General features: G+C 35.3%; 2 protein-coding genes across 2 annotated transcripts; both read right to left on the reverse strand.

Moving 5' to 3' along the window:
• Nucleotides 1–6134: 6134 nt before the first annotated feature.
• Nucleotides 6135–7028, reverse strand: LOC116299715 (adenosine receptor A3-like). Its single transcript, XM_031708433.2, has one exon. The coding sequence runs from the start codon at nt 7026–7028 to the stop codon at nt 6135–6137; it is 894 nt and encodes a 297-aa protein (XP_031564293.1).
• A 1184-nt stretch (nt 7029–8212) lies between these two features.
• On the reverse strand, nt 8213–9100 carry LOC148905331 (uncharacterized). The gene has a single exon (XM_089040270.1). It carries the CDS (start codon nt 9098–9100, stop codon nt 8213–8215), a length of 888 nt encoding a protein of 295 aa, XP_088896396.1.
• Between the last annotated feature and the right edge of the window lie 3209 nt (nt 9101–12309).

Genomic DNA, 12309 nt, shown 5'->3' on the forward strand with positions numbered 1-12309 from the left:
ATTTCCTTTTCGAGTATGACATTTTTAAATACACAGTTAATTAGTGAAAAGTCTGGCTTTATTGTTGCTTGACTATGATTTTACTTGCTTGACTGTGCGCTATATGGATTCCTTCGTCCCTGCCGATTAGTAATTTTGTTTGTAGAAATTTCTCAATGAACTGTTCCTTTCATACCCTTGTTGGTTCAGAATGTGGCGCTTCTTCATCGAATGTGAACAAAACTCAGACAATAGTGTAAGCATTTGCTTAGCGTAAGTGTATATTAGCACTGAATTCGAACATATACTCGCAAGGGTTGGTGTATATGAGTATGATGATGAATTTCGCAAGACAACAACAGTTTGTCCTAAGCATCTTTTCCAGCTTGGTAGAGGACGGTTTCAGAAGAAAGGCAAAGCTCGATCGTACATTAAACAAACTTCAATCCAGAACTATATACCAGCAACTGGGACTGTTAATACTCGTTGATGCAGGTGAGTCTTATTTTGTAACGTATATTTACACATTTGAACTAATTTACAGTAAGGATCTTGGCATATTACATTTGTTTATGTTTACCATGCTAACGCAGGCAAGAAGGGAGGAAAGGGGTACTTTTGAGAATGTCTAGCCGTGAATGCAATTCATTTTGTTTTTGCATCTACTTTGCACAATATTTCACCAGCCATTAACCCCCTAGCTTTGCCTGCCCATTAATTTTGACCAGTAATGTTGAGCCAGAAATGAGCTACGCCTAAGTTAAACAAATTTCACGTGGACTATGATCATGACTCAGTTGATACTCGTTATGACTTTGTATCGAAAAAATTTTTTTTGGTGGCAGGTATTTGTATAAACTGCTGCAAAAAACAAACTTCGCTTGAGGTGCAAAGGTGTTCCAGGATAGCTCAGCACTCTCCATTAAACTATGCTGAGCTAGTGCAGCTTACTTTCACCGTTGGAAATTTCACTGACCTCGTTTGATTTAGAAAGCTCTCTCATGCAAACTCCTGGTTATCAACCACAAGCACATCGCCAGCCACTCAAAAATGAAGAAAACATTCCTGTTCAAAAACTGAATGATTCTTTGATTAGCCGCAATTTGAGCCCAGTGCGACATTGTGCAATTTTTAAGAATCCTTGGTCTGAAGCTGCCGACCGCACTAAGCGGGAACACTTAAGAAGGATGAAACTAGGTATTGATGCGGTAATAGAAACAATAGCACCTGGTTAGATATATCTCGTTCGGCAGTGCTTGATTTGATTCTCTTCGATTAAAAACAACAAGAATCAGAAGGTAGTTGTCTTATAACATAATTGTCCTCGTTTCTAATCTTGGGAATTGGATATTTATAAAACAAAAACAAACCAAAGAAGGCAGCAAGGCACGTTTAAATAAGAATTTAACATAATAAACACTCAAACGGGTAAGTAATTGTTTTAGAATTAAACTGAAAATTTTGTAAAGGTGGCTGCCTACTATATAGCTCTTATTAACCGAGTGCGAGGTCCGTACCGTAAGTTATAGACCGAGTTTTTTCCACTGCCTTATGGCCCAAGCGCGTAGCGCGCGGGCCATAAAAAAGTGGAAAAAACGAGGATCCATAACTTACGGTACGGACCGAGCAAACGAGGTTAATAAGATATTTATTATATGGCAAGGCATTGAGATCAAAAAGAGGCAAAGCAAAAAAAAATAAAGTTGACAGCGCATGTCAAACGAGAATTGCATTGGAAGGGCTTCCTGTACGTGCCAAAAGTCATGTAGTGTTTGAATGGCTCAAAAGGCGAAGTTTTAGTTTACTTTGAAAGAATTTAGCTAAAGTTTAAAGTTTTCTGAAATACTAGTTAACAAAAGTGAGGCTTTATTTTGCAAAACATATAAATGCAAAGCAAAAAAGGCATCAAAAGAAGACCTCACGAACTCAACATGAGATTGAGAAGAAAACTGTCGTACTTCAAACTTCAAGATATTCACAACCAAGATGAAAAATACTACAGCCTTCCGCTTGTTTTCCTGCCTTTTATTGAGAAAAAAACTCAAAAACTGTCTCCAGAAATGAATGAGAAGCTTTGAAAAATTACGGCTGGCTGAACATGGATAGTTTTCGTCAATTTTCAACGTTTTGACTGTTTGAAGCTGGCCGCCATATGTACAATGGCTGAAGTCATGAAGAAGGCACACTTTCGACTCAATTAAAAAAGGTACTTCCAACTCTCCTGTCTAAAAATGCATTCAAATTCAAGTGGGGGTGAAATATTACTGAAATATGGACATACTTCAAGAGCGGATGAGCCTAGAAAACTGCTTAAAACGTTTACGAAAGAAACTATACTGGCTTCTTCACCCGATCGATTCAGATAAGTTCAAACTGGACGTTGTTAGCTCACTGAAATAACAAATTTACGTTAATTCTACGGTAAACCTATCTTTATTTCATTTACTGAATTAACCGCTGTTCACCATCCTTTAGTTCGTAGTTTGACATAGTTTTAGCTTTAGCATAGTTAGTTTTTCTAGTTTTTTCTAGTCGTACAAAATCGCTCAACTAGTGCCGTGTAGAGCCTTGATCGAAAGAGTTTCGCTTGTATGAAAGAGTTGTCGCTTGTTTGATAAGTTTTAAATTAAATGCCAGTGACTTTCAGTTATCTTTAATTATTTATTGAAGGTTTTCCGACGATTTTCATCCAGAAATATATTTTTTTGATCAAGATTTGAATGTTTTAAAAGATCATAAGTACGTACACTCAGTGAACCATTTCATTTTTCGGTCCGTACCGTAAGTTATGGACCGCAAATTGACCAATCATAGCGCGTGAAATTACCTTGCCATATAATAATAATAAAAAAAACTATGACAAAGTTTTTGAGTCACATCTTTTAAACCCAAACTTAATGCTGATTTCAAATTGCTTTCTCGTCTATAATTTAAACTATTGTTTTTCAGTTTTCTCTGTATAATTTATACTATACTGCTTAGCTTACTTTCTGTTTTTCTTTTCTATTAATCTATATAATTTCTGTGTTACTTTTGACAACTTCCGATTTCACTCATTTGATTCTTTTTATTTTTCTTTCTTAGTCCACTAAACAGCAAGCCGTTTCCAGCACAAGAAACCATCTATATAACCATGAAACTAAAAATTAATTTGACAGAGTTTTTAAGTCTTCACGTTCTAACTGACAACGATATCACGTTAGCTTGCGGTTTGACAATAGCAATAGGCATTGTCATACTCATCGCTAACACCATCGCTTTGCTGATGCGTTGGTTGGCTCAACTTCAATAGTACTGTGCATTTTTTACATTGACTACTTTTTTGAAGGAAGCCCCTCAGTTATTTACCTTCAATTGTGCTCCATCTTTCTGTTACAATGGAGTATAACCGCCTCAATTATATCTCTCTCGGCTATTTCTATTGAGAGAGTCATCGCTGTATGCTGGCCATTCTCTCATCGACTTGCACGAAAACAGCACTACTATTTGGCTATTGGGTGTGTATGGCTGCTTGCCTTTGGAGTTCCAGTGTCCTTCCATCTCTATATCGTTGATATCTTGTCCACCTCCAGAATATGTCAAGTTTTCACTTTTACGATCCTAATCGTATCTTGCAGCACCATATTGATATCATACTTGTCCATTTGGATCAAGATTAAATTCTTCACGAAGATTCAGCAGTCAAGGACCATGCAAGAGAACAAAAACCTGGCCAAGACATTGTTTATCGTAACAATGGTTTCTCTTGTCACTTGGTCTCCCGTGAACATTAGAGAAGTTTTTAATATAAACATTAAGGGAAAATATTACGATTTGATCCTCAAATTGCTGATTTTGAGTAACTCTTTGATTAACGTGATAGTGTACTCTTACAGAATACCGGAGTTTAAAAGAAAAATTAAGGATGTGTTATGTTTTCGATGCCTGACCCATAGTTCAGTATGGAATAGGCTTGCAAAATGCACAAAGCGATCGAGAGATCGAGTCCAAGACAATGCTCAGGTCATTCATTTAGGAAATCTTTCAAGCTAATAGTTTAAGGTGATGAGCGCACTCTCTAAAAAAACTATTAAAAAGCGCTCCCAGGAATAACCTTCACAACGTTATACTGAGGAGCCATACACGTTTTGAAGCAATAAAAGCAATAGATAGCATAAACTTTCCAATGATGCTGCAGTTATATCCAAACAGTAGTTACTAGATTTAAGGTCATAAGCGATGTGAACGGCGATCATCATCTGCCTCATCTTCTTATTACTTATTAGTTTTTATTACTCTTTTCTTTTCATTGACTTCCTTTCTTTCTCTTCCTTCTTTTCCTTTTCCTTTTATTTTTTCTTGATGTTTCTTATATAAATGTGAAAAGTTAAAAGAAATTAGCTTAGTTTAGTTTAGTTTATTTTTCACAATATAAACATATACATTTTATAAAACTTTTGTGACTGGCGAAGAAAACAGAACTTTCGTCCCAATTGATATTCCCTCTCCATACAATTTACATACAAGTACAAACATAATTAACACTAAAAAAAAGGTTTTATGAGGAATTGTGCTTATTATTCTAAGCCAAATAAATGCAATTAGTATAGCGACTTTTATAGGTGCCAATGAAGTAAATGGAGAAAAGAAAATTACTTAAAATTATTATGTTTGTTTGCAAGCAATTTTTCAAGTTGCGCCTCCTTTTATCCTCAAGATACGTACTGAAGCCGAAAAAGTGTTATAAAGTTGCACGAAATTTAATTTTTTGCGAATTTTCTGGCGTCCTGGAACGAGCTAACGGACTGTATTCTTTAATTTCATTTCTTCTGAAGTTTTTGATTCTGTGTTGATTTTAATCACTCTGAACGAAAATGTAGCTCCATTGCCGAGATTATAGCCGCTTTTTAATTCAAAATTTAATTAACAAAACAAATGTTGCTTTATATTGTTTTCGTCTTTTAATGATGTTTATTTGTATACCACACCGCCGCGACGCATGAGCTCATGTTTCGTAACGTTGCCTTCACTCGAAACACTTTTATTCTTAACTCAATATACATTGTACGATGTACTTTATCGTTTACTGTACCATTGCTACCTATCTACGATACATATCCATAATACTCTCATATAAGTCTCGTACGCTCAACTGTTCCAATCACCCACTGCCTTAATATTTATTTATTTTATGCTATTTATTTATATCTTTTTCATCATTTTTCTTCAATCATTTTTCACATATTTACCCCCCCCCCTCCCCCCTCCCCACCACTTCCCCCTTTGCTTGAGTCCGAATACCTGTGTCAAACATAGTGTTTGTCGGGTTTTTAATACCTGATGAATCTATGTTTTTAGATTTATAATATTAAACTTTGATATTAAAAATATCAACAAGATTAAATAAAGACTATATATGAAACACCTGCAGAAAAGCTATTTAAAAATATTAACAAGAATAGATATAGAAGTTGGATATGAAACAGCTGCAGAAAAGCTCAATACATAGGCTTTATGGAAGATTTAATTCGAAGGGTTCCCCTTATCCTGGTCCTTCTTCTCATCATCAGCCAAACAATGTTGAAATGTTATTACTTCACAAAATCCCCTCCATTTGTTCGATTTTACAAATAAAGTCAAGAACTGCTTCAGTCACCCTGTCTTAGTCGCCTTACATACTTTGAGTAAGATCAATCTTTCTTTTTTTAAATTCCAATGTTGGATTAACTATAGTAGGACTAAATATCATATCCTTGTTGCAATTGTTTTAACGCTACAACTTGATTGAGGACATAGCCTTATACTAGGTGGGAACATTTGTACACTCTGCCTTTCCACGGTATTTCGCTCGCCCCTTGGGTTCGCTCAGTCACCTCTTCATTAAAGGTTCCAATTAAATTGGCTACCAAAATACTAAGAGAAAGTAGGGTTCTGTATGGCTTCGACTAATTGATAATTGGAAGGGCTTCTTATATTAATCGGCTTGTAGTCATCAAGCTAGAGCAACTTTTACTGAATTCCTACTTGAGTACGACGACCTCTTCTCTGGAGAAGAAATATTCAGTTCATCCTTGCATTTAGATTAAGTTAACGAACAGCTAAAACTCGCATCCAATGGCAATGGCTGCTCTCTAGGGTTTTCAGTATCTTGTTTAGTCGATATTATGTGAGACTCGTTATTCCGTACGTAAGGCTCGACTTGTATCAAGGCAAAAAGCATCAGCCCTGCTAATAGGATGAACTCTATGTCTTCTGAAACATCTGCACAAGCTTGCCTTCAATTCTTTCCTAAACTCAGGCAACCTAAATGAATACACAACCAAGTTCAGGAATGAGTTACTAAGCTGTGCTACCAACGTTAACATGATGCAAATGTCAAGAACGTCTCCTTTGCAATGATAGTCACAGAAATAGGTGTAACACTGAACTATTGGTAAAGGAAACCAAGCTATTACTGAAGCCACAGTGGTAAGGAAAAGTGTTTTTGACAACTTGAACTGACACTGCCTGGTTCTACCTTGCTCTAGGGTAGGAAAGAATTTCATTTTGACGTAGATAGACACGTAGGATGCTGTAAGGATCAGAAGAAGAAAGATGATCACGAGGAAGTATAGAACATCTTTGAATTTGGTATTGTGAATATGAGGACCAAGAATAGAAGGTACAGCAAAAATAACCCAACACAATCCGACTGCAGCGAAATAATGTCGATTATTGGCCACACGATGGCGGAAGGGCATAAAAACAGCCACAGCTCTTTCAATAGAAATGACAGCCAAAGAGAACAAAGAAGCCAATGGAATCAAAAACAAAAGTCGACTAAGATTTATATGATCTTGACCTCCACCATGATGGGCTACTGCGACAAACCAAATCACAGTAGATGACAACCCAACAATTAAGTCAGCGAATGTAAGATTTATTAACAAGAAGCAGGACTTGTTGATCAGGAATTTTCGTTTTAAGAAAATCCTAAGCGCCACAACGTTACCAACTAAGATGACCAAGGCCTGGAGAAGAAAGACAGTGGACCAGATATACTGTTCGTATTTAGAGAGATTGATTCTCATCGTATTTAGTGTTCTCTGGTTTTCGTAATGGAAATGCTTTTACGCTTATGCGGTATATACCGGCAAAGCACAGCCCAGTTTAATTTCAATATATAAATATTCTTATACGTCAATATTTCGAATGGTGTCTTGCCTCTTTTTTATTTTTGTGGAATTGACGACTAAACAAACTCTTGCCTTATTTCAAGAACTGATAATTATATGATTCTTTTACACGGCATACCATCGAATTGCCTACTTGTCACATATCATTTTAGTGGACAACTTTCTTCCTCATTGATTCTTTTTGGACCCGGAACTTGGCAAAAGTGTCGTCGTTAACTAATCACAGTTATTTTTTTAAAAATTAATGTTACATTTGGTTATAAGGCTAAAAATACGATTAAAAAGTCTTTTTTCCAAGATCCATTTTCTGGGGACGCCGGACTGGACTCTTTGTTTTCATTCTTAAGGATTTGAGCAGTCAATGAAATTTTGTTTATCTTCTCCCTATTCACCTTTAGACGTAAGACACAATATTTGTTTTATAATATAAAATATTTAAAGCTATTTCATTTCTTTTTTTTTTTTTTCATGAAATACTTATTCGAAGTCTTGTTTTGAAACCCCCATGCAACTTTATTATTTACTGATTTCATTAATATGATTCTTATTGTTAACACTACAGATCAGGTTGACGACTTTCATCAACAACAAACTCACCAACTTTATTAATAAAGAGTTATAAGGGATATCCGAACACTGCAATATTTATAAGATGTGTGGTTGACATTTGATGGATGAAAGGGGGTTGATGGATAGATAGATAATGGTTTCATTAGATGGATAAGAGTTTTTTTAGATGGAAGGAAGAAAGAAAAAAGGGACAAGGATAGAATTGAAGGAAAGCCTAGAGTGAGGAGAAAAGTAATTTTTGGTATCAAAAAAATCAACACCCAAACAAATTTTTTTGAGGTATAGAATAATTTTGATTCAATTTTTGAATATTAAGAAAATATAGTTAATGTTGAGTATCACTTAAGAAAAGGAATAAAATGATGTTTCAGCCCTTGAGCACTTCAGCAATGTAAAATAAACGTATTTACATGTTATCTTTAACACCACAGAAGAAGCCAACGCTATATTTATGATACAGCAGAGCAAACATAAACATGCCGGTTTTGTTAAAATTTCGTATTCTCTCGTTAACATTTACAAAACATTTTTCGAACTTCAACCCTAAACTCAGGCATTCTGCACAAATATACAAAAACATTTAGAAAGGAGTTGCAAAGAAGACATAGAAATATAGCCATCATAGTAAAGGGGGCAAAATTATTCACATATCCAGCCATGAAAATCAGTTCTTTAATGGTTAATGGTAACCAAGTGGCTAGCGAGACTAAAGTCACTACGAAAAGTGTTTTGGTTAGTTTACTGTTCTCTTGGATTGTTCTGGAGCGACGAAACTTGGTAAAGAATTTCAGTTTGATCCAAATAGACAAATATGAAAAGACTATAGTGAAAACAACTAATACTGGAAAGAGGAACATGATTATTTTTGCCGTTATGCCTATGTTTATGATCTGAAATTCATCGATGAAAGGTACAGCTGACTTAATTGTCATCAAAATCCACAAAGATGCAATAGTTGCGAAATAGTGCCAACGTTTGACAAGACGATGATGGAACGGCCAAAACACTGCAATAACTCTCTCCACAGAAATGAAAGCGAGACTGCAGATCGAGGCAGACACTGTCAGATCAAAGAGAAATCGTTCTCCGACCGAGATGACTAACTCGCTCAGAGAGTTATAAGAAGATGTATTTACTTTTGTGTCCGAGATTCCGGCTAAGCAGCCCGAAGCTCCAACGAGTAAGTCAGCGATGGTCAAGCTCACTTGAAGGTAGGTGGACTTCTTCACAATAAATGACTTCTTCAAGAAAACTGCAAGAGCGATGGTGTTACTGATGATTACGGCTATGCTGACGAAAAGAATCGTTCGATCCAGTATTTCATTTATACTGCTTTGCCACTGTGGAGGATTTCTTTCGTTACTGACGTTTTTAACGATTGACCTATGGACAGCCATTTCGATATATTTTTTGATATATGAAAATCAAGGTTTGAAATTCTCTGACTTGGCGCAGGATAGAAGTAGCTGGTTAACAGGAGCAACGCCAATGCAAACTATATGCAAAAGCAAATTCAAATGTTAGCAAATTAAGATACGCAAGCGCATTCAGTCTTGCGTCTGCGTTGCTGTAGTGTACGTAGTAAGTTTGCTTGTTTTTACGACTGCGTTTTCCTTGGTTAACACCGGTTAAAAACATAAACGCAATAGCAAGTACAAGGATATGATTTTTTCCCCAATGAACTATAGTTGAGTGATTATCTTTCATATTCCGTTATACCCTTATGTTATCGATTTATTATTTCTCAAAATAAAGAATCTCATGATGCTCCGAAAGAGCATACACATTTCCTTGATCAGAATTTTGTCAGTGAAACAAATGGTGCTCTAGTGACATCAGTTTTAATCAATGTTAGATTTTTTAGAGATAACGTTTGGCACAGGTGAATGGACGCCTTTTTTACAATGGATAAATTTCAGTTGCTTTAGATAAAGATCTTTTAATAAAAACAGTTGAGCAAGAGAACCTTGAGAAAGAGCATTTGAAAATCAATAGTAAGATAAAGAAACTTTTAATTTTATCAAATAACGTGAGCCTTGAAAACAGTTCAACATCGACCAGTTGGGAATTCATTTGTTAAATGTTTCATCCCTTGCATAAATATTGAACACTCGACCTCTGTTTCGACACCGTTTTTCGATAGCATAGATACAGTATATCACGGCATATTTAAATTACACAGGAAAACAAAGGTGCACGAAAAAAATTTGCTATAATTTTTTTTGGTTTTCCCCTTCGCTCTATTTTAAACCAAAGTCCAAAATTTTATTAAAAATAAAATTAAAATTGCTGAGAGCAATTGCCGATTAGAGGCTAGACCCGCTTGTGCCGACAACATGTCAAGCTAGTTTGCAACATTTTTATCAAACGATTTTGAACTATTCTATATGCAAAAAAAAAAAATGCTTGCACAAGATATTCTCGATTTTAATATCGATTTTGATGAGATGATAAGCTATTTCGAACGGATAGCGGTGTGAATAAATTCAAAGAAAACCTAGAAGAAAAAAAAATCTCGATTTGATTCCTTCAACTATCATAGCGATCCTACGAGCAAGCCTAGTTACTCAGGACTGTCGGCGGGAATTGATTTCAGTTGTGCGCTTTGTTATTCCAGTAGCCAATAAAAAAACGTTTCCGTTAAATTTTGTTAATGCTTCTTTTTTTGCCGCTATCAGTAAATCCGCCACAAAAATTCCCTTTGGGTCCCAGGGTAGGCATATCATCGAATTACCCAATTGTCATATATCATTTCGTGGAACAACTTCTCATGGATTTATTTTGAGCTCTGCACTCTGTAAAATTTCGCCATCTATGACAGCTATTTTCTATTTTCTAAAATAAATATTACATAAGGTTATAAGGTTAAAAATTCGCTCAAAAAATTGTTTTAGATCCTTATTCTGAGGAGACGTAGTACTATTCGTTTATCAGCTCAGTCACTTTTGCAGTCAACAATATTTTGTTCATCTTCTCCCTATTGATCTATTTTTTGATCACAAAATAAAGAATGCCTTGATGCTTCAAAAGAGCATATATGCATACATTGAATACATGTTCAGGTCTGAAATTTATCATTACGCACTTTAGGTTTTCAGTAATCATTGCTAGATTGTTTAAGAGATAACAATACAGGTGAACAGTGGAAGCCTTTCATAATGGAGAAAGCTCAGTTCTTTTATACACAAACATTGTTTTTAATTAAAAGAGTTGGGAAAGATCACCTTCAGAAAGAGCAATTCAAAATCAATAGTAAGAAAAATAACAACACACCTGTCATGCTAAGTCAAAGTTTACAAACTTTTAATCAAAAGGATTTGGAAAAAAACCTTTGCCGCTATCAGTAAATCCGCGATTTTTTTTTTTTTTTTTTTTTTTTTTTGAAATCTAGATTATAAGATGAACTTCTCTTGTCTGCTAAACAAATATCATCATTGGCGATTAATGACAAGTCGACATACAAATTCATTGCACTATTCAGCTGACATTGTGTCGTAAGCTTAAGGTATTCTTTATTTACCCTTGACAAAGAGTGATATCTGAAAAACACCTTGCTCAAGGAAGAAATGAGGAGAGCGTATTTTAAATATATTAATTTTATGAGTTTTCGCATGATTAATTTATCATGTTCTTCATTGGTCCGCAGCTGTTCCCGTTGGTAAGAGCTTCTATCTACCATCTCGGCTTTAATTGGAACAAAGATTTATGAAAGATTTTGAAAGACGGAAATTCTCAAAATTATCTTTTTATTTTATGGTCATAACAATGTATGAAATGAGACTAATTCAGTCATTGTAAAGCTATGAAGAAATGCAAGATGAGTTTTCGCATGATTAATTTATCATGTTCTTCATTGGTCCGCAGCTGTTCCCGTTGGTAAGAGCTTCTATCAACCATCTCGGCTTTAATTGGAACAAAGATTTATGAAAGATTTTGAAAGACGGAATTTCTCAAAATTATCTTTTTATTTTATGGTCATAACAATGTATGAAATGAGACTAATTCAGTCATTGTAAAGCTATGAAGAAATGCAAGAACCGCTGGACACTGATGTTTAATCTTTGAAAGCCAAGCCTGAACCTTCAAAACTGATGAACTGATTCAACATCGACCAGTAGGGAATTCATTTGTTAAATGTTTCATCCCTTGCATAAATATTGAACACTCGACCTCTGTTTCAACACCGTTTTTCGATAGCATGGATATAGCATATCACGGCCTAGTTAGATTACACAGGAAAACAAAGGCGCACGAAATATTTTTGCTATAATTTTTTTTGGTTTTCCCCTTCGCTCATATTTAAACCGAAGTCCAAAAGCTCATTAAAAATAAAATAAAAAAATGATTCCACTATGCAATACCCCCAGACAACCCCGGACCTGAGGCGTCGTATAGATTTCAGACCTGACGGCAATTAACCCAATAGCATCAAAAGAGAGATTAGACGGACCCAAGACGCTATTAATATCTAAAGTCTTGCGCTAAAAGTTTATGAAAATAATTGATTTTATTATATACCAAGTGTCAAAGTTCCATTTTCCTCAATTTCTATTGGTCGAGAGTGTGTCACGTGAACGTGAAGAAATTCGACTGTTTCTTGGCGACC

This window comes from Actinia tenebrosa, unplaced genomic scaffold, assembly GCF_029948245.1.
Source record: "Actinia tenebrosa isolate PJP-AT-01 unplaced genomic scaffold, QUT_ActTen_1.0 PGA_scaffold7__59_contigs__length_16204524, whole genome shotgun sequence".
Lineage (NCBI taxonomy): Eukaryota > Metazoa > Cnidaria > Anthozoa > Actiniaria > Actiniidae > Actinia > Actinia tenebrosa.